We start from the raw sequence: 19,366 nt of genomic DNA on the forward strand, positions 1-19,366 counted from the left end.
CAAATTCTAACCTGGTGACTCAATCTCTCAGATACACAGTTTCTCTGGAGCCAAGTAGAATTCAGCTAAATGTCTGACCTCTACCTCAGCTTAGCTAAAACACAAAAGTATGTATTGCCTCGGTCAGGGTCTAGCTAGAGATTTTTTTTGTTTCATACTATTGGAGCCATATTCTGGTTCAGACAGTGGTTATTAGAGAGAAATAAATTATGTTTCAGGTCACTGACTTTTCATCAGAACTGAAAGAAATGTAAAAGTTTTTAAACTAGAAACTGAGGGGACAGGTCGAATGGGGGCTACTTAGAGTTGTAGTCATAGAGATATACAGCTCAGAAACCGACCCTTCAGTCCAACTCGTCCATACCGACCAGATATTCTTAGCTAAGCTAGTCCCATTTGCCAGCACCTGGTCCAGATCATTCTGAACCCTTCCTATTCTTAGACTCATCCAGATGTCTTTTTAAATGCTGCAAATGTACCAGCCTCCACTGCTCCCTGGCAGCTCATTCCATGCACTCACAGAGCTCTGCGTGAAATAGTTGCCCCTTAGATCCCTTGTTAAATCTTTCCCTTCTCACCCTAAATTTATGCCCTCTAGTTCTGGACTCTCCCACTGCAGGGAAACTACTTTCTCTATTTATTCTATCCGTGATCCTCATCATTTTGTAAACCTCAATAAGGTCACCCCTCAGCCTCCGACGCTTCAGGGAAAACAGCCCCAGCCTATTCAACCTCTCCCTATACCTCAAATCCTACAACCCTGGTAACATTCTTGTAAATCTTTTCTGAACCCTTTCAAGTTTCGCAACATCCTTCCTATAGGAGGGAGACCAGAATTGCTATCCTATCTACCTGTGATTGTACTTTCAAGGAACTATGAACCTGTACTCCAAGGTTTCTTTGTTCAGCAACGCTTTCTCAAACCTTACCATGAAGTGTATAAGTCCTGCCAAGATGTGCATTTTCAACCGGCAGCACCTCGCATTTATCTAAATTAAACTTATCTGTCATTCCTCAGTCCTTTGGCACGTTCGATCAAGATCCCATTGCCCTCTGAGATAACCTCATTCACTGTCCAATTTTGGTGTCATCTGCAAACTTACTAATTATACCTCCTGTGTTCACATCCAAATCATTTGTATAAATCATGAAAAACGGAGTAGACCCAGCACTGATCCTTGTGGCACTCCACTGGTCACAGGCCTCCAGTCTGAAAAACAACCCTCCATCACCACCTCCCTCTGTCTTCTAACTTCAAGCCGGTTTTCTATCCAAATGGCTAGTTCTCCCTGTATTCCATGAGATGTAACCTTGCTGACCAGTCTCCCATCGGGAACCTTGTCGAACGCCTTATTGAAGTCCATATAGCTCACATCTAGCGCTCTGCTGTCATCAATCTTCTTTGTTACTTCAAAAAAACTCCAGGTTTGTGAGAAATGATTTCACACTGACAAAGCCATGCTGACTATTCCTAATCGCACCTTTTCTTTGCAAATACATGGAAATCCTGTCCCTCAGGATTCCCTCCAAAAACTTGCCCAACATGGACATCAGGCTCACCGATCTATAGTTCCTGGCTTTTCCTTACCATCTTTCTTAAATAGTGATACCAAATTAGCTGACCTCCGGTCTTTGGCACTTCACATGTGACAATCGATGATACAAATATTCTCAGCAAGGGGCCCAGCAATCACTTCTTTAGCTTCCAACAGAGTCTAGGGTACATCTGATCAGGTCCTGGGGATTTATTCACCTTTATGCGTTTCAAGACATCCAGCACCACCTCCATAATATGGATATTTTGCAAGATGTCACCATTTATTTCCCCACCTTCTATATCTTCTATGTCCTTTCCCACAGTAAACACTGATGCAAGATACACAGTTAGTATCTCCCCTATATCTTGCAGCTCCACACACAGGCTGCCTTGCTGATCTTTGAGGAAGTCTTACTCTCTCCCTAATTACCCTTTTGTCCTTAATGTATTTATAAAAACCCTTTGGCTTCTCCTTAACTCTATTTGTCAAAGCTATCTCATGTCCCCTTTTTGCCCTTCTGATTTCCCTCTTAAGTATACTCCCACTGCCTTTATACTCTTCTAAGGATTCATTCAGTCTCTCCTGTTCATACCTGACATATGCTTCCTTCTTTATCTTAACCAAACCCTCAATTTCTCAACTCATCCAGCATTCCCTATAACTTCTAGCCTTTCCTTTTACTATAACAGGAATATACTGTCTCTGGACTCTTTGTTTTCTCATTTCTGAAGGCTTGCCATTTTCCAGCCATCCCTTTATTTGCAATCATCTGCCTCCAATCAGCTTTTGAAAGGTGTTGCTTAAGACTGTCAAAATTAACCTTCCTCCAATTTAGGCCTTGAATTTTTAGATCTGATCTGTCCTTTTCCATCACTGTATTAAAACTAACAGAATTATGGTTGCTGGCCCCAAAGTGCTCCCCCACTGATGCCTCTGTCATCTGCCCTGCCTTATTTCCCAGGAGTAGGTGAAGTTTAGCATCTTCTCTAGTAGATACATCCACATACTGAATCAGAAAATTTTCTTGTACACACTTAACCAATTCCTCTAAACTCTTTAACACAATGGCAGTCCCAATCTGTTTGGAAAGTTAAAATCCCATTACCATAACCACTCTATCATTCTTACAGATAACTGAAATCTCTTCACAAATTTGTTCCTCAATTTCCCACTGACTATAGGGGGGAATGTCTATAAATACAATCCCAATAAGGTGATCATCCCTTTCTTATTTCTCAGTTCCACCCAAATAACCTCCCTGGATGTATTCCCAGGAATATCCTCCCTTAATACATCAGTAATGCTGTATTAAAATGGCACTTCCCCTTATTCTCTTGCCCCTGTTTCTATCTGACCGATATCATTTGCAACCTAGCACATTAAACTGCCAGTCCTGTCCATCCCTGAACCACATTTTGTAATTGCGATGATATTCTAGTCCCATGTCCTGAGTTCATCTGTGATCCCTGTTAGGTCTCTTGCATTGAAGTAAATACAGTTTAACTTATCAGTCCTACTTTGTTCCTTCCTGCCCTTTTCCAACTGTATCAGTCTCAGATTGATCTTTTTCCTCACCATTTTCCTGGTCCCAACCCCCCCAAAACCGCTGGACCTGAGTAGTTTAAATGCTCATGCTCAGCTGTGGCAAATCTCCCTGCCAGAAAAATAGTCCTCTTCCAAGCCAGGTAAAAACCATCCTCATTGTATAGGTCACGTCTGCCCCAGAAGAGATTCCAATGATGTAAAAATGTGAATCCCGTTCCATTGCACCAGCTTCTCAGCCACACATTCATCTGCTCTATCCTCCTATTTCCTACCCTCATTAGCTCAAGCACCAGGAGTAATCCAGATAATACTATCCTTGAGAACCTCCTTTTTAAATTCCTGCCTAACTTTGTATATTCTCCCTTCAGAATCTCATCTTTTTTCCTTCCTATGTCATTGGTTCCAATGCGTATAATGACTTCCTGCTGGTCCCTCTCCTCTTTGAGAACATTCTGCACTCTTTCTGAGACATCGTTGATCCTGGCATTCGGCAGCCAATATGCCATTCTGATTTTTTGCTGCTGGCTGCAGAAACATCTGTCTGAAGATAACAGTGAATAACTAGCAGAAAATTTCATGGTGCATAAGCTAAATTGTTTTAATGGGTCTGGTTACAAGAGAGGCTGTCGAGATGAAGTTTTAACTGTATAGCAAATGTCTGAATGCAACATGAAGGAATACAGAAAAAAATGCACTTAACATTGTTTATTATGTAAATTTGGTGAACTCAATATTGAGACGAGAACACTTGAGTGGTGAGATGAAAGATCAAGGGCTGTTCCTTGACTTTATGTTAAACTTCATTTGAACTCTTAGCAGACCACAGGTGGAGGTTACTGTGGGAGCAGGGTAGAGAATTGGGTTTACTCTTCTTGGAGCAGAGAAGATTATGACAGGACCCTGTTGAGATGTTCAAAATTTTGCCAGGGTAAAAAGTTGCTTCCCATTTCAAAACTCCATTGTGTTCACTGATCAACATCTGTATCTGGCTTGATAATAACTCAGTACTTTTACAATTTTAGGGCCTAAGCATCTTCTCCCATGAAATTCTCCCAATTTCCACACAATAAGCCTTGTTGTCATATGAATTGCTACCATAAACCCCTCAATATCAGCCACTAATGATCCCCATTGGCAGCTATTCATTCTCATAGACTGACCTTTGCCCACTTCTTTGCCCAAATGATTTTCACTTTCCCTCTTAGCCCCATCCCCATCTGTCGTTTACTCCTCCTCTCTCCTCTCTCCCCTCACCCTTCTCTATCACATTTTAACCTTTTCCTAGCTACAAACAGTTCTCAAGAATTCTCAAGAGTTGGGAGGTCATGTTGTGGCTGTACAAGAGGTTGGTTAGGCCACTTTTGGAATATTGTGTACGGTTCTGGTCTTAGTCCTATCAGAAGGATGTTGCGAAATTTGAAAGGGTTCAGAAAAGATTTACAAGAATGTTGCCAGGGTTGGAGGTTTTGTGCTTTTGGAGAGAATGAATATGCTGCGGCTGTTTGCCCTGAAGTGTCGAAGTCTGAGAAGTGACCTTAGACGTTTATATAATCCTGAGGGACACGGATAGGATAAATGGACAGATCGTTTCCCTGGGGTGGGGGAGTCCAGAGCTAGAGGGCTTACGTTTAGGGTGAGGGGGGAAAGATATAAAAGGCACCTAAGGAACAACTTTTTCACGCAGAGAGTGGTGCTTGTATGGAATGAGCTGCCAGAGGAAGTGGAAGCTGGTACAATTGCAACATTTAACAGGCATCTGGATTGCTATATGTAGAGATTAAGTTGGGATATCTGGTTGGCATGGACAAGTTGGACTGAAGGGTCTGTTTCCATGCTGTACATCTTGAAGTCTCTGTGACTCTTAAGTGGGACTGGACCTGAAAATTTAATTCTGTCTTCTGTCCAGAGATGTTGCCTGACCTGTTGAGTTTTTCTGGCAGTTTCTGATCTCCAACAGTTGCAGATCTTGGGTTTTTTTTGTAGTATTCTCAAAATTCGGTAGTATTTGTTTCTCTAAGATTTCCTCCTTAAATTTGGTATCTGATTTTTTTTTTTTCTTCTCTTGTTATTTCTTTGAGGGAAGGGCTTGTTGTTTGTGTCCACTGACAATGCACCATCTGAAATTAACAATGCAAGGTCAGAATCAAACCTACCTTCTGGCAGTAATATACCCTCAAATGACTGATTCGTAATTTTTTTGTGATTAAAGATCAAGTTGGTCTTAAGTTTGGCTACAAGCATCCTTATTGTCCCATTTTTATAACCTCGCCAATTTGCGAGGAGCGCAAGTTGTGTTAATCTAATGTTGTTAAGAATCAATATTGTTTATTAATAAAATGCGTCATAATGTTAGGTAACATCTGTGGCATGCATTAAAATCACATTTGTTTAAATTTATTGCTAAATTTTGCCAGGAGATACCTTGTGAAAATACTGATAAGGATATATATCTCTGGTCTGCATCCAATAGACATGATTTCTCTGATAAATTTCTGTGAAGCTTGGTATATTGGTCATGGTTGCAACTGTTGAATTTCCAAATTCAGAATCCTTTCAACAGTTTTTAATTGATTACTTGATCAGTCTGTTGGGTTTCTGTTTTGCCAGAATGTACTTATTTAATTTGGCATTTTCCTTGTTCATGCTCGAAATGATAATTTATCAGTTTCTATCCCATCCACTTTCTCTTCATGCATTTCTTTTGCTTTTCAATGATGGAGATGGGAAGTATTATATTGAAATGAAAGCTGCAAATGTGTTGCTGGTCAAAGCACAGCAGGTTAGGCAGCATCTCAGGAATAGAGAATTCGACGTTTCGAGCATAAGCCCTTTTTTACTCGAAGATTTTATTGAAATGAAAGAACTGGATTTTTGCTTGCTTTGAAATCTTTTTTTCCCACTTCTTTGCTTAGCATGTGGGCATACCTTACGGGTCATTCACATTGCTGTGGGTCTGATCTCAGATATAGATGAGGTAAAGATGGCATAATCTAATTACCTAAAGGGCATAAGTGAACCACATGGGGTTTTTAATGACAAAAGGCACTGATAACACAGTCTGCATTCGATGATCTTTAAATTCATTTAAGTGATTGAAGTCAGTGAGGTAAATTAAAATCCAGTGCTTAAGAGAAATAGATCCATCAATGTCGTTTCAAGATTAATCCATTTTCGAGATCTATCCATAAACATCAAATCTTTTGACTTCCATTGCAAACAAAAAAGGCAATGGACTCGCTTCTCTGCTTGTTGATAACTCAACTCGGAGCACCTGTAGAATTATTCAGTTTGGGAAGAGGTGATGGTGGTTGTCTGAACCACATTTCCAGAGGAAATCATTACTTTCAGACTACGGAAAGCTCAAACATTGATTCTTGCATCCATTCCTGTAAATAAAATCTAACTGTTTTGGCTAAATTGTGGTGTGGAGGTGACAGTGTTGGCTGGAATAGACAAAGTCAGAAGTCACGCGACACCAGCATCTAGTCCAACAGATTTATTTGAAATTCCAAGCTTTTGGGGCGCTGCTTCTTCATCGGGTGAAGTGGCTAAATTAGCATTCATAACAGCAGAAACAAAAGGCACTGCAGGTTCTAGAGTCCAAGATAGAGACAAGCAGGAAGGTAGAAGCATACAACAACACAGGCAGCAGCAGGAGGTGGAGAAGTTAACATTTCGGAAATAACCCTTCCTCAGGACTGGGGGTGGGTGTAAGGGGAGGTGAGGGAGGGTTTAGGATGGGAAGAGGGCCACGGAGTGGTGAGGGAGAGATATAGAGATAGTTGAGCACAGGTAGAGAATATGACCAGGTTGGTCAATGGGCGGTATTAATCCAGTCCTTCAATGGAAGGAAGGATTAGTCGAGGGAATGGAAGGCAGCGGGGTGGCTGGGGCTGGAGAGCGAGTTGAGAGATGGCAAGGGAGTCTAGTTGAAATTGGGGAATGTTGAGCACTTTGGGCTGTAGGCTGCTTGGGGAGAAGGTGAGGTGTTCTTTCAATCGGCCATCTGCTTCACTGTGGCAATGGAGGAGGTCAAGATTGCCATGTCAGAAAGAGTGGGAGGAGGAATTGAAATGGGTGGAGACTGGGAGGTCAGGTCGACCCCTGTGGGCCTGGCTGAGATGCTCAGTGAAACGTGTTGAGTTTACGATAACAGCAAGCCACAAAAAAACGTTTATCTAAGTATCTTATCCAAAGAAAGTGACAGTCATGACCATGTTCCCAACATGGAATTGAGAACAATGTCTGTTCTGTTCATCACCTTCACTCTCGCTATCGCCTGATGCTGCTCCCTGTTTAGGTGATGCAAAAGCAGCAACAGCAATCTGCCTTAATCCCCTAAGTCTAGTAAGGTTGTAAATAGTAATCAGGCCTGTATTGGGGAAGACAGACTTTAAAAAGTGTGAAAGGGAGTTATGGAACAAATCTGGGAAAAATGAGGCTTCATGTGTACCCAAGAACTCTGTGGGAAGCTCAAGAAGTGACTGCTGGACCTCTTGCTGAGATATTTGTATCATCGATAGTCACAGGTAAGGTGCTGGAAAACTGGAGGTTGGCAAACGTGCTGCCACAGTTTAAGAAGGGTGGTAAGGACAAGTGAGCCTGTCATTGGTGGTGGGCAGGTTGTTGCGGGGAGTCCTGAGCGACAGGATGTACATGTATTTGGAAAGGCAAAGACTGATTAGGGATAGTCAACGTGGTTTTGTGCATGGGAAATCATGTCTCACAAACTTGATCGAGTTTTTTTGAAGAAGTCACAAAGAGGAATGATGAGGGCAGAGCATTAGATGTCGTCTATATGGGCTTCAGTAAGGCTTTCGACAAGGTTCGCGTGGGAGACTGATTAGCAAGGTTAGATCTCATGGAATACAGGGAGAACTAGCCATTTGGATACAGAACTGGCTCAAAGGTAGAAGACAGAGGGTGGTGGAGGAGGGTTGTTTTTCAGTGTGGAGGCCTGTGACCAGTGGAGTGCCAGAAGGCTCGGTGCTGGGCCCTCTACTTTTTGTCATTTACATAAATGATTTGGATGTGAGCATAAGAGGTATAGTTAGTAAGTTTGCAGATGATACCAAAATTGGAGGTGTAGTGGACAGCAAAGAGGGTTACCTCAGATTACAACAGGATCTGGACCAGATGGGCCAGTGGGCTGAGAAGTGGCAGATGGAGTTTAATTCAGATAAATGTGAGGTGCTGCATTTTGGGAAAGCAAATCTTACAGGACTTATACACTTAATGGTAAGGTCCTCGGGAGTGTTGCTGAACAAAGACACCCTTGGAGTGCAGATTCATAGCTCCTTGAAAGTGGAGTAGCAGGTAGATAGGATAGTGAGGAAGGCGTTTGGTATGCTTTCCTTTATTGGTTAGAGTATTGAGTACAATAGTTGGGAGGTCATGCTGAGGCTGTACAGGACATTGGTTCGGCCACTGTTGGAATATTGCATGCAATTCTGGTCTCCTTCCTATCGGAAAGATGTTGTGAAACCTGAAAGGGTTCAGAAAAGATTTACTACGATGTTGCCAGGGTTGGAGGATTTGAGCTATGTGGAGAGGCTGAATAGGCTGAGGCTGTTTTCCCTGGAGCGACAGAGGTTTACAAAATCATGAGGGGCATGGATCGGATAAATAGACAAAGTCGTTTCCCTGGGGTCGGGGAGTCCAGAACTAGACGGCATAGGTTTAGGGTGAGAGGGGAAAGATATAAAAGAGACCTAAGGAGCACCGTTTTCACACAGAAGGTGGTACGCGTATGGAATGAGCTGCCAAAGGAAGTGGTGGAGGCTGGTACAATTGCGACATTTAAGAGGCATTTGGATGGGTATGTGGATTGGAAGGGTTTGGAGGAATATGGGCCGGGTGCTGGCCGGTGGGACTAGATTAGGTTGGGATATCTGGTCGACAGGCGAGTTGGACCGAGAGGTCTGTTTCCATGCCGTACATCTCTATGACTGTATTACTGTGTGTTTGGAGGAGTTTTGGGAGGTGAATATTAAGTGACTGCAAATGTTCTGACTAAAAGTTAATTTTGTTACCTTCACACCATAATTGTGTTTCTGGGCTGTTGGTAGTCAAAAGTATTTATTTGCACTAAAGGGATAGGATGGTGCAGGGAGTTTGTAGATTTTGCAGTGCTACAGATCAATTGTGCCGCCTAAAACCTTGCAGTTCTAATCTGAATCATGATATGACAAAATGACAACCAAGATAGCAGTCTGGCTTCTCATACCTTAAATTATGAGAGTGCATGTAAGAAAAAGTTGTTCAGCTAATTTAAGTCTGCTCCTTTCCCAGATCTTTTGCAATCTATCTTTGTCCCAATCATGTACTCTGAGGGGAGTTGCTGTTGAAACACTTTAAATTCTGAACTATAATCCAGAACTCAAGAAGAATTCAACGTTCTTGCATTTAATGTAAGTTCGTGTTCACCCTCACCACAGAAGAATTCATTTTATCTAGTGAGTATTTTTGTTTATGGGATTGAGGTATGCAAAGAGAAGGAGAAAATTAATGAGACCAGATTGCACTGGTCATTTGTTTGTTTCATGAAACTGTGTCTTGTGTGATTTATTTTTCTCTTTATTTTTGAATGATTTGTTTATATGACTGTGGAGGCAAACCTTCGAATTAAAATTAACTGTATTCAGGTCCAGTTCATTGTTTTGGACTCCATAGATATAAAATCCATGAAACAAACCAAACCAAGTGTCAAGTGATGCATTATTACTTTGAAATTTACTGTAGAAACTTGTCTTCTTCAAAATACAAGAGGTAAATTCATTTTATAAGTTTGTCATTGCATTTGTTTTGCATTGTTTAAAACAAAAGCTTTAAAGTTCACTCTGGTACATCTATGATATTTGTATCAACAGCCTAAAGAACATCAAGACCATGAAGAAGCCAAATGTGAAGAGACCAAGGATAAGGATGTCCCAGTGAAATATCATGTAGGGGATATGGTGTGGTCCAAAGTATCTGGCTATCCTTGGTGGGCTTGCATGGTTTCTTCAGATCCCCTGTTGAACACCCATACAAGAGTAAAAGGTATTTAAAACAGTGGCATTTTTTTCAATTTAGCATGGTTTCTCTTTCTGTTGTCCTCCTATCTCCTCACATGCTGTTTCCCAAGCCTATAGCATGACCGCACTCTTTGACTATTTTTAGGTCTTTGATCCATTTGCTTGCATGACTTACTCTAGAACAGTTAGTTTTTGATTTTTTTTAAAAAATCCTTCCAAGTACAAAGTGTGTTTGAGCTAACACCCAGGTTTCTTCATCCTCCTTCTGCCTTGATCTTTTCAGCTAGTGTTAGTCTTTCAGTTCTGTCAAACTCTGGCTGTCAAATGTGTTGCTCAGTGTTGATCGTGTGAATTTTGAATTTTCTTTTGGATAATTTGGACTGAGTGCAGTTGTAAGGAGAGGGGTAGTTTTAAATTTATGCAGGGTGGAAGATGGAAGATTGGCCAGGAATGTTTTTGAATGGTCAATCTTGAGGGAACAAAGGCAAGTGCAGATGAGGGGTAGGTGCAGGGTCAATGCAAGGTGGTTAGTGAAGTGAAGGATGTTGCAAAGCGAAACGAGAGGAGGAGGCGAGAAAAGAATTTAAAACCCGTTAACAAAGGAGCACTTCAATAACTGTTTAAATCAAGAAAATCTGAAATCACTAAAGTAATGGATTTCTTGTCAATATGTTCAGGGCCTACAGATATAGAAAAACGTATAAACTCTTACAAATTGGAGCAAGAATAGGCCAGTGATACCCTTGAAGCTGCTCTATCATTCTGTAAGGTGATGACTGATCGGATTGCTTCAGAATGCTGCCTACAGCTGATGGCATTTTGGTCCTTGCTTATCAAGAATCTGTCATCCTCTTCGTCTTAAAAATATTCCAAGATTATGATTCCGCTGCTTTTTCAGGAAGAGTTGCAAAGATTTAGCCCTATGAGAAGAAAATTTGTCCTAAATGGGTGGCATTTTGTTTTTAAATAGTAATCCTGAGTTCCAGATTCTCTTAGAAAAAGTAACATGTACCCTGTCAATGGTTTGTACCTGTTTTTCAATCAAGTTCCTTCTTGCTCTTTGAAACTTCAGTGGATTCAAGCCAAGCGCATCATTAAACATGTTCCAGGTATTAGTCTCATAAACATTCTGAATTGCTGCCAATGCATTTACATTCTCCTTTCACTAAGAGCATAAGTACACAATAATCCTGATATAGTCTCACTGATGCCTTGTATAATTGAAGTATATTCAATTCCTCTTGTAATAAACAATAGTCTTCTATTTGGCGGTAACGGCCTGTTACGTGCATACTAACCTTTTACAATGAGTATGCTAAGCAACCCAGATTCCTCTGCATATTGGAGCACTGCATTCTCCAACCGTTTATGTAAGGTGATTATTTTTATTTTTCTTACCAAAATAGATAATTTTCCATTTCTCCCCATTTATAATCTGTTTGTCAAATCTTTGCCCATTTGATGAATGTGTATACCCTTTCAGCCTCCTTGGTGTCATCCAAACAGCTTAGTTTCCCACCTGACTTTTTTTTGAGCAAATTTGGTAATCGTGTATTCTGTCCCTTCATCTAAGTCATTTATATAAATTGTAAAAACAAAAATTCAAGTCCCATTACTGATTCTGGTGGAACATTTTGCCATCTATAGTTTTTGCTTATTGTTTCCTATTTGCTTGATAATGTCTTATCCAATATTTTGACCCCCTTCTCCGTGAGATTTTATTTTCCACAGGAACCTCTGTGACCACTTAGCAAATGACTTCTGGAAATCCAAGTAAAGTATATCCGCAAGGTCCCCTTTGTTCACAGTACATTACTCTTCCAGAGAGCTCTGTTAAATGCAGTTTCACTTTCACAAAAGCATGTTGAATGTTCTTTAGAGTCCTGTTATTTCATATTGCATAATAACTTCTAAATATTCTGTTATATGGCCTCCAGGTCCCTGCTTTCTATGTTTATCCCTTATTACCGTTGCTACTTCACAATGTAATGGAACCTTCCCTGAATTTAGGGATTTTTAGAGAACTTGAACCAGCACATGAACTATCTCAGCCACTTTTTTTTCATACTGTTATGATTCTAATGTTTTTATTTGATTGTGTGTTATGGGGCAGGTTTTTGAAATTATCTTGGATTAAGAGGTTCTGTAGTAAACAGTAACCATTGCATTGTAGAAATAAGCTCTCAGTTTGAGGGTGAGAAGCTAGAGTCAGAAACAAGTACGCTAAAGCTAAACTAGTTAGATAAGTTTGAGGGGTCAGGTGGAGTGGACTGAGAAAGAAGTTTAGCAGAAAAGAAAGTTGAGGAACAATGGCAGATGTTTAAGAAAATAGTTCATGACTCATAGCGAAGATTGAGGAAAAAGATGGATCTGAGGACGATGATACTTGCCACGCTATATCAAGGAGGGATATTCCTTTTATTATCTTGAAGGCTTTTATCAGGTCACCCCTAACAAATAACAAAGAACAATATAGCACAGGAACAGGCCTTTTGATTCACAAAACCTGCACCGACAGATCACATCTTTGTAAACTTAAAAACCTTTGGCCGCCACGTGGTCTGTATTACTCTATTCCTGGCCAGTCATGTATCTGTCAAGATGCCTCTTAACTTTACAATTATATTTGTTTCTAGCCACCTCTGGCAATATGTTGTTGGCACTTATCATCCCCTGTGTTTATATTAAAAAAGCACTTGCCTCTCCTATCTCCTTTTAATTTGTTCCCCCCTTCAACCCGGTCACCCCTCACCATCTGTCATTCAAGTGAACACACACCAAGTTTGTCTGATCTCTCCACATACCTTATACCCTCCAAATTAGCAATATCACGGTAATTGGGCAACCCAGAATTGTAGCTGCAAATGTGTTGCTGGTCAAAGCACAGCAGGTTAGGCAGCATCTCAGGAATAGAGAATTCGACGTTTCGAGCATAAGCCCTTCATTGTACACAACATTCAAAATATGGCCTAACCAAAGTTCTGTGCAACTGCAACATGACTTGCCAAATGCTGTGTGTCCTGACCAATGAAGGCAAGCTTACCAAACACCAGCTTGACGACCTTATCCACTTATGTTCCTGCTTCCAGTGAACTGTGAACTTGTTTCACCCTCAAAATTGTAGAGAAAGCAAGTCCAGTTTGTGTAATACCTCCTCAATCACTGAATGACCTAGTATCATTCTTGTAAACCAACATTATGTTCTCTCTAAGGCCAATATATCCTTCTGAAAATGTAATGGCGGAATTTGCTCACAGCACTTTGAGGTGTAACTGCAGCATAGCTAATGTATCATTTATATTTCACTCTAGATATAAAGGGCAGCATTCTGTTAGCTACATTGATTTTCTTCTGCTCATGTTGGCATTTTAAAAATATATGCACTTGAGTCCCCAAGTCTCTTTGGGCATATTGATTAGAAAGTATCTTCACTGATCCTGGTTTGGTCCAAAATAAATAACTTCAATTGCGTTGAAATCCATTTGCCACAGTTGCCCATTCACTTCACATAAAATTACACAAGGGTATCCAATACTGTTTAACTTGGATATGGACTTTTTATGCCATTATCGAAGTCATTAATCAATAATGTTAATAATTGAGGCCCAAATACAGATCCTTGTGGGACGCAGTTGGTCACATCTTAACAATTTGAGAACGTGCCCATTATCCATACTTACTGTCACCTGTCTTTCAAACAATTTCCCAGTTTTGTTATAATTTTCCTTAATTTCCGTGGGCCTCCATTTTAGTTAACATCCTTTTCGGTGGGACTTTATCAAATGCTATCTGGAAGTCCATATAAATAATGTCCATAGACATTATTCTTTTGACTACTTAGACAGCTCTTCAAAAACATTGAGATTTTTGTCAGGCATGTCACAAATCTGTGCTGGCTCACCCTAATGCACTGAAAATTGTTAAGGTATCCAGTTACCTGATCGTTGATTATTGACTCCAACAATTTTCCCACCAGAGATGCTAGGTTGATTGGTCTAAAATTCCTTAGTTTTCCTCTTTGGCCTTTCTGAAAATGTGGAATGGCATTGAATTTTCTAATTCAGAAGCTGATTCCTGAATCTAGGGAACTCTGAAAGATGACAGTGAAGTTATATTGTCTACAACATGCTGTTCTACTTACTTTTGTACTCTCAGATGAAAAACATCAAGTCCTGGCGATTGTACCTCCTTTTTAGTTTAATTTTTTGTTTAGTTTTTTTATTAATTTCCTCATGAACCGGAAAAGCAAAAGATTAAAGTATTGATTATTAGTGGCAAATAAGATTCAAAGAGCTTTTTAGGCTTTATGCACAGGAAAAACTAGAGGGATACAAAATGTAATCAGAAGTGCTCATAGTGTCTTAGCCTTTTTAACGAGAAGGCAAGAATGCACGAATGAGCAAGTTTTGACTCTATTTAAGAAAGACCTGGCATCTGGACTACTGTGTGCAGTTCTCTGACTGACTGCATCTCAGAATGCAGATAGACATCAGATGGAATGAGTTGCGGAGCCACCAAACAGTTGTATTACACACAAAAGCCTTGTATTGTTTCGAATATCAGAGGTTAAGGGCAAAGGTTTTCAGGATTTTGAACAGAACTAATAGGGTAGATGGAAAGAAACTTTATCAAGACTCAAGATACTAGGGCTATAAACTTAAAATCAAATCAACATATTCAAGAGAGAAGTTGAATAATACTTCTTCATACACATACAGAAAATTCCTGATGTAAAATGTGGATTCTAGGTCAGTTAATAATTGTAAATCTGCAATTAATGGGCAAGTGGATAAAATGATACGAAATTAAGGGAAAATAATCTTTTTATTCATTCACTCATGGATAAGGATGTCAGTGGTTAAGTCAGCATTTGTTGCCCATCCCTAATTGCCCACAGGGCAGTCAAGCATCAACCACATTGCTGTGGGTCTTGAGTCATGTGTAATTCAGTTCAGGCAAGGGCTGCAGTTTCCTTCCCTAAAGGACATAATGAAACAGGTATATTTTTCCAAAAATCAACAGTGAGCAGTGGTCATCATGAGTCTGTTTGTTCCAGATTTTTATGAATTCAAAATCCATCATCCATTAATCAACCGTAATCTCTCAAAACAATGTAAAGACTCTATGTGCAGGAACCCAATAATAAGGTACATGAGGTTTCTCAGGCCTTGAGGCCTGCTGTGTCACTTGTAAATCATGGTTGAGCTGATGGTAGCCTTAATGTCATATTCCTGTCTGGCAACTGATAGTTTCCCTTCCTTGTTTTTCTAAATGCTGGAACTCACTGCTTAACATCATTGCAGGAGTGCCTTCACTACTTGGACTGCAATGATTCAACAAGGTGGCTCGCTACCTATTTCCCAAAGAAATTGGGGAGGCATTTTTATGAGTGTAACTCTGTTGCTGTTTAGTCCACTGCAAAATTTCATTTTGATGTTGGAGGCCAAGAATTTTGAGTGACTCTCGAAAGAATTTGTCTCCAACTCTGCATTATTGTAGACTTCTCATTATTGTAATACTTTAGAGTTTTGGATTGATAAGTTAATTTTTACTGTAAATTAACTTGTGTCCAATAATCGTAAGTCTGTTTCATAAAATGGACCCTAAAATAGAAGGGCTTGTCTGTTGCTGCTTGTTCAGTTTCCATAAGCATAAGGTAGTAATTCTCATTTCAGTATCAAGACATCCATAGTCGATGTATCAGCCTTGCCCTAACCTAGGTCTGAAGATCTTCCCACCTTTGTTAGTTTTAAATCTCATTGTGAACTGACATCATTTAATGCAGGGGAAAAGGGTGAGGCAGACAGGAAATGACAGTGAGAATGCAGCAATATAAATGGCTTAGCTACCCAAATGAGGAGGAGCAAGAGTCCAAGGGCAATAGTGGAATGTGACTCAGTAGTTAGGGGTTCAGACAGGTGTTATAGTGGTGGCAGATGTGATTTTAGGATGGTGAATTGCCTTATTGAGGCAAGGGTTAGGGATGTCACAGGGTGCAAGGCATCGTGAAGGGGGAGTCTTGTGAAATTAGAAAACCAGCCTAAGATCAGGAAGCACAACCTCAAAAATGACATTGGGAGACCACATGTTCCTTTTATGGTGACATGTAGAAATCGTAGAATCCTACGGTGGGAAGCAAGCCATACAATCCATCAAATTCACACCGACCCACTGACAATCAGAGCAAAATTGGAACATCCAGAGAATGCAAACTCCACAGAGACAGTCACCCAAGGATGGAATTGAATCCAAGTTTCTGGTGCTGAGGGGCAGCAGTGCTAACCACTGAGTTACTATGTCGTCCCATAGAACTTTGGATGTCGAGGAATATTTAGGGACTCGATAACAAGGTAAAGATAGCCTTGTAGCAAGTACAAAGGGAGCAGATCAAGGGAAGCCCTTGGAGTATAGAAAGTACACGAGGCAACTTAAGAAAGCAATTAGGAGAGCACATGACAAAAAAAGGCTGATGGGTAAAATTCAGAAGAATCCCAAGATATTTTATAAGATTTTATGGGTGGCAGTGGTATTGTTGCAAAACTACTCCTCCAGAAACTCAGCCTGTGTTCTGGAGACCGGTTTGATCTTGGCAAATAGTGGATTTTGAAATTAGTGAAAAATATATGCAGTTAAGAATTTACTGATGACCATGAAATCATTTTCAATTGTTGTAAAAAAGCATTTAGTTCACTTTTGTCCTTCGGGAAAGGAAATCTGCTATCCTTGTTTGGTCTGTCCTATGTGTGACTTGAGAGCCTATGTGATTGATTCTCAACTGCCCTTACAAATGCATGGCTTGCTCGGCCATTTCTATCCATCGCTACAAAGTCTGACTGAAGAAATAAGAACAGATTGACCACCTGACATCCATCGAGATACTGGAAAAGACCATGTTGAAACAGCCCTATCGAACATGCAAAGGCCACCTCATCAACATCTAGGAGCTAATGTCAAAATTAGGAGAGCTATCTTACAGACTATTCCAAAAGCAGCCTGACACAGTTATACTTGTGAAATCATACTTCACAGATCATGTCCCAGATGTCACCATCACCGTCCCTGGCAATGCCCTGTCCGACTGATCGGTCAGACCCAGCAGAGGTAGCAGTACAGTGGTAAACAGTTATGAGGCAATTAACTCCAGACCCTATAAAGTCTCATGACTTTAGGTTAAACATAGGCAAGGAAAACTGCAGGTTACCACATACCATCTCCCCTCGTCGAATGAATCATTACTGCACTGTGTTGAACAACACTTAGAGGAAGCTGTGAGAGTAGCAATGGTGCAAAATGTACTCAGGGTGGCGAATTTTAGTGGCTTGGCAGCAGTACTACTGATTGAGCCGGTTATGTCCTAAGGGATATAGCTGCTAAATTAGTTCTGCGGCAAGTCATGAGGGAACCAACAGGAGAGAAAAATATATTTGACCTTATCCTTACCAATCTGCGGCTCAGATGCATTTGTCCATTGAGTATCAGTAAGGTTGACCGCTGCACAGTCCTTCTGGAGATGAATTCCCACCTTCACATTGAGCATACCCTTGATCATGTTGTGTGGAATGATCACCATGCCAAATGGGACAGACTTGAAACAGATCTAGCAACTTATGACTGGGCATATGGGTTGCTGTGTGTCATCAACAGCAGCACAATGTGCAACCTCATAGCAAAGCAAATCCCACCACTCAACAGTTTCCATCAAGCCACGGGATCAATCCTGGATCAACGGAGAATACAGGAACATTAGGCATGCCTGAAAATGAGGTGTCAACCTGGTGTAGCTACTAAACAGGACTACTTGCATACCAAACATAAGTAGGAAGTGATAGACAGAGTTAAGCAAGCCCACAACTGATCAAATCTGAGCTCTGCAGTCCTGCCACATTCAGTCAAGAATATTGGTGGACAGTTAAACAACTGACTGGAGGAGGAGGCTCCACAAATATCCCCATCCGCAAAGGTGGAAGAGCACAGCACATTAGTGCAAAAGAAAAATCATCAGTAAAGTGACAGAAGGTGTCACCAACAATGCTTTGAAGCAGCACCTGCTCAGCAATAACCTGGTCAGTGACACCCAGTTTGGGTTTCATCAGGGCCACTCAGCTCCTGACCTCATCACAGGCTTGGTTCAAACATGGACAAAATGGAATTAGGGGGTAATTTCAGGATATTGACCCAGTGACAGTAAAAGAACAGCCATATATTTTCAAGTCAGGATGGTGATTGGCTTGGAAGGAACTTGAAGGCGAAGGTGTTTCCATGTATCTGCTGCCCTTGTCTTTTTCGATAGAAGTGGTCATGGGTTTGGAAGTTGCTGTCAAAGACATCATGGTGGCTCAGTGGTTAGTACTGCTGGCTCAGTGGTTAGCACTGCTGCCTCACAGCACCAGGGACCCAGGTTTGATTCCAGCCTCTGGCGACTGTGTGGAGTTGGCATATTCTCCCCGTGTCTGTGTGGGATTCCGCCAGGTGCTCCAGTTTCATCTCAGTCCAGAGATGTTCAGGTTAGGTGAATTGTCTATACTCAATTGCCCATAGTATTCAAGGATGTGGAGGTTAGGTGCATTAGTCAGGGAAATTTAGGATAGTGTGTCAGGATGGGTTACTCTTGGAAGGGTTGCTGTGGAATTGTTGTGCCAAATCACCTATTTTTACATAGAAGAGATTCTGTGATCTTTGAAGAATTCCTGCTGCACATCTTGTAGGCAGTACACACTGCCAATGACTGTCAGTGATGGGAGGAGTGAATGGGGTAATTGGTTCTGTTGGATTTGACCTGCTTTTTGTGAGTATGACTCTGTCAAGCTGGCTCTTGACTAGTCTGAGACGACTGTCCCAATTTTGGCACTCGCCTCCAGATATGTGTAACAGGACTTCTCGGGGTCAACTGGGCCGATTTCAATATTGTTGTTTCCAGTACCTAGGTTGATGCCAGGTGGTCTGTTGGTTCCATTTCTTTGCTGAGATATCGTAGTGATTGATATAACTGAGTGACTTACTCGGGCAGTTGAGAGTCAACCACATTGCTTTGGCTGTGCAATCACTTGTAGGCAAGACCAGGTGAGATTGGCAAATTTCATCCCTGAAGAACATTGATGAATCAGATGGGTGTTATGACAATTGACAGTGGTTTCATTGTCATCTGTAGATTTGTTGATTTCATATATTTTGGATTCTTAATTCCAGGTCTATTGTATGGTACCTTTTCGAATGCCTTCTAGAAGTCCAAATAGAACACATCTACTTGTATCCCTCCATCCATTCTGG

The 19,366-nt window shown here is 40.9% G+C and overlaps 1 protein-coding gene across 4 annotated transcripts in view; it reads left to right on the forward strand.

Moving 5' to 3' along the window:
* Nucleotides 1-19,366, forward strand: part of nsd2 (nuclear receptor binding SET domain protein 2) — a 153,874-nt gene that overhangs the window by 47,464 nt on the left and 87,044 nt on the right. For all 4 annotated transcript variants that reach the window (XM_060846047.1, XM_060846208.1, XM_060846289.1 and 1 more), the window contains one exon: nucleotides 9,953-10,124. In XM_060846047.1, coding sequence (XP_060702030.1) covers nucleotides 9,953-10,124 — 172 coding nt within the window. The remainder of the gene's footprint in view (nucleotides 1-9,952; nucleotides 10,125-19,366) is intronic.

Source organism: Hemiscyllium ocellatum, chromosome 1 (genome assembly GCF_020745735.1).
Source record: "Hemiscyllium ocellatum isolate sHemOce1 chromosome 1, sHemOce1.pat.X.cur, whole genome shotgun sequence".
Lineage (NCBI taxonomy): Eukaryota > Metazoa > Chordata > Chondrichthyes > Orectolobiformes > Hemiscylliidae > Hemiscyllium > Hemiscyllium ocellatum.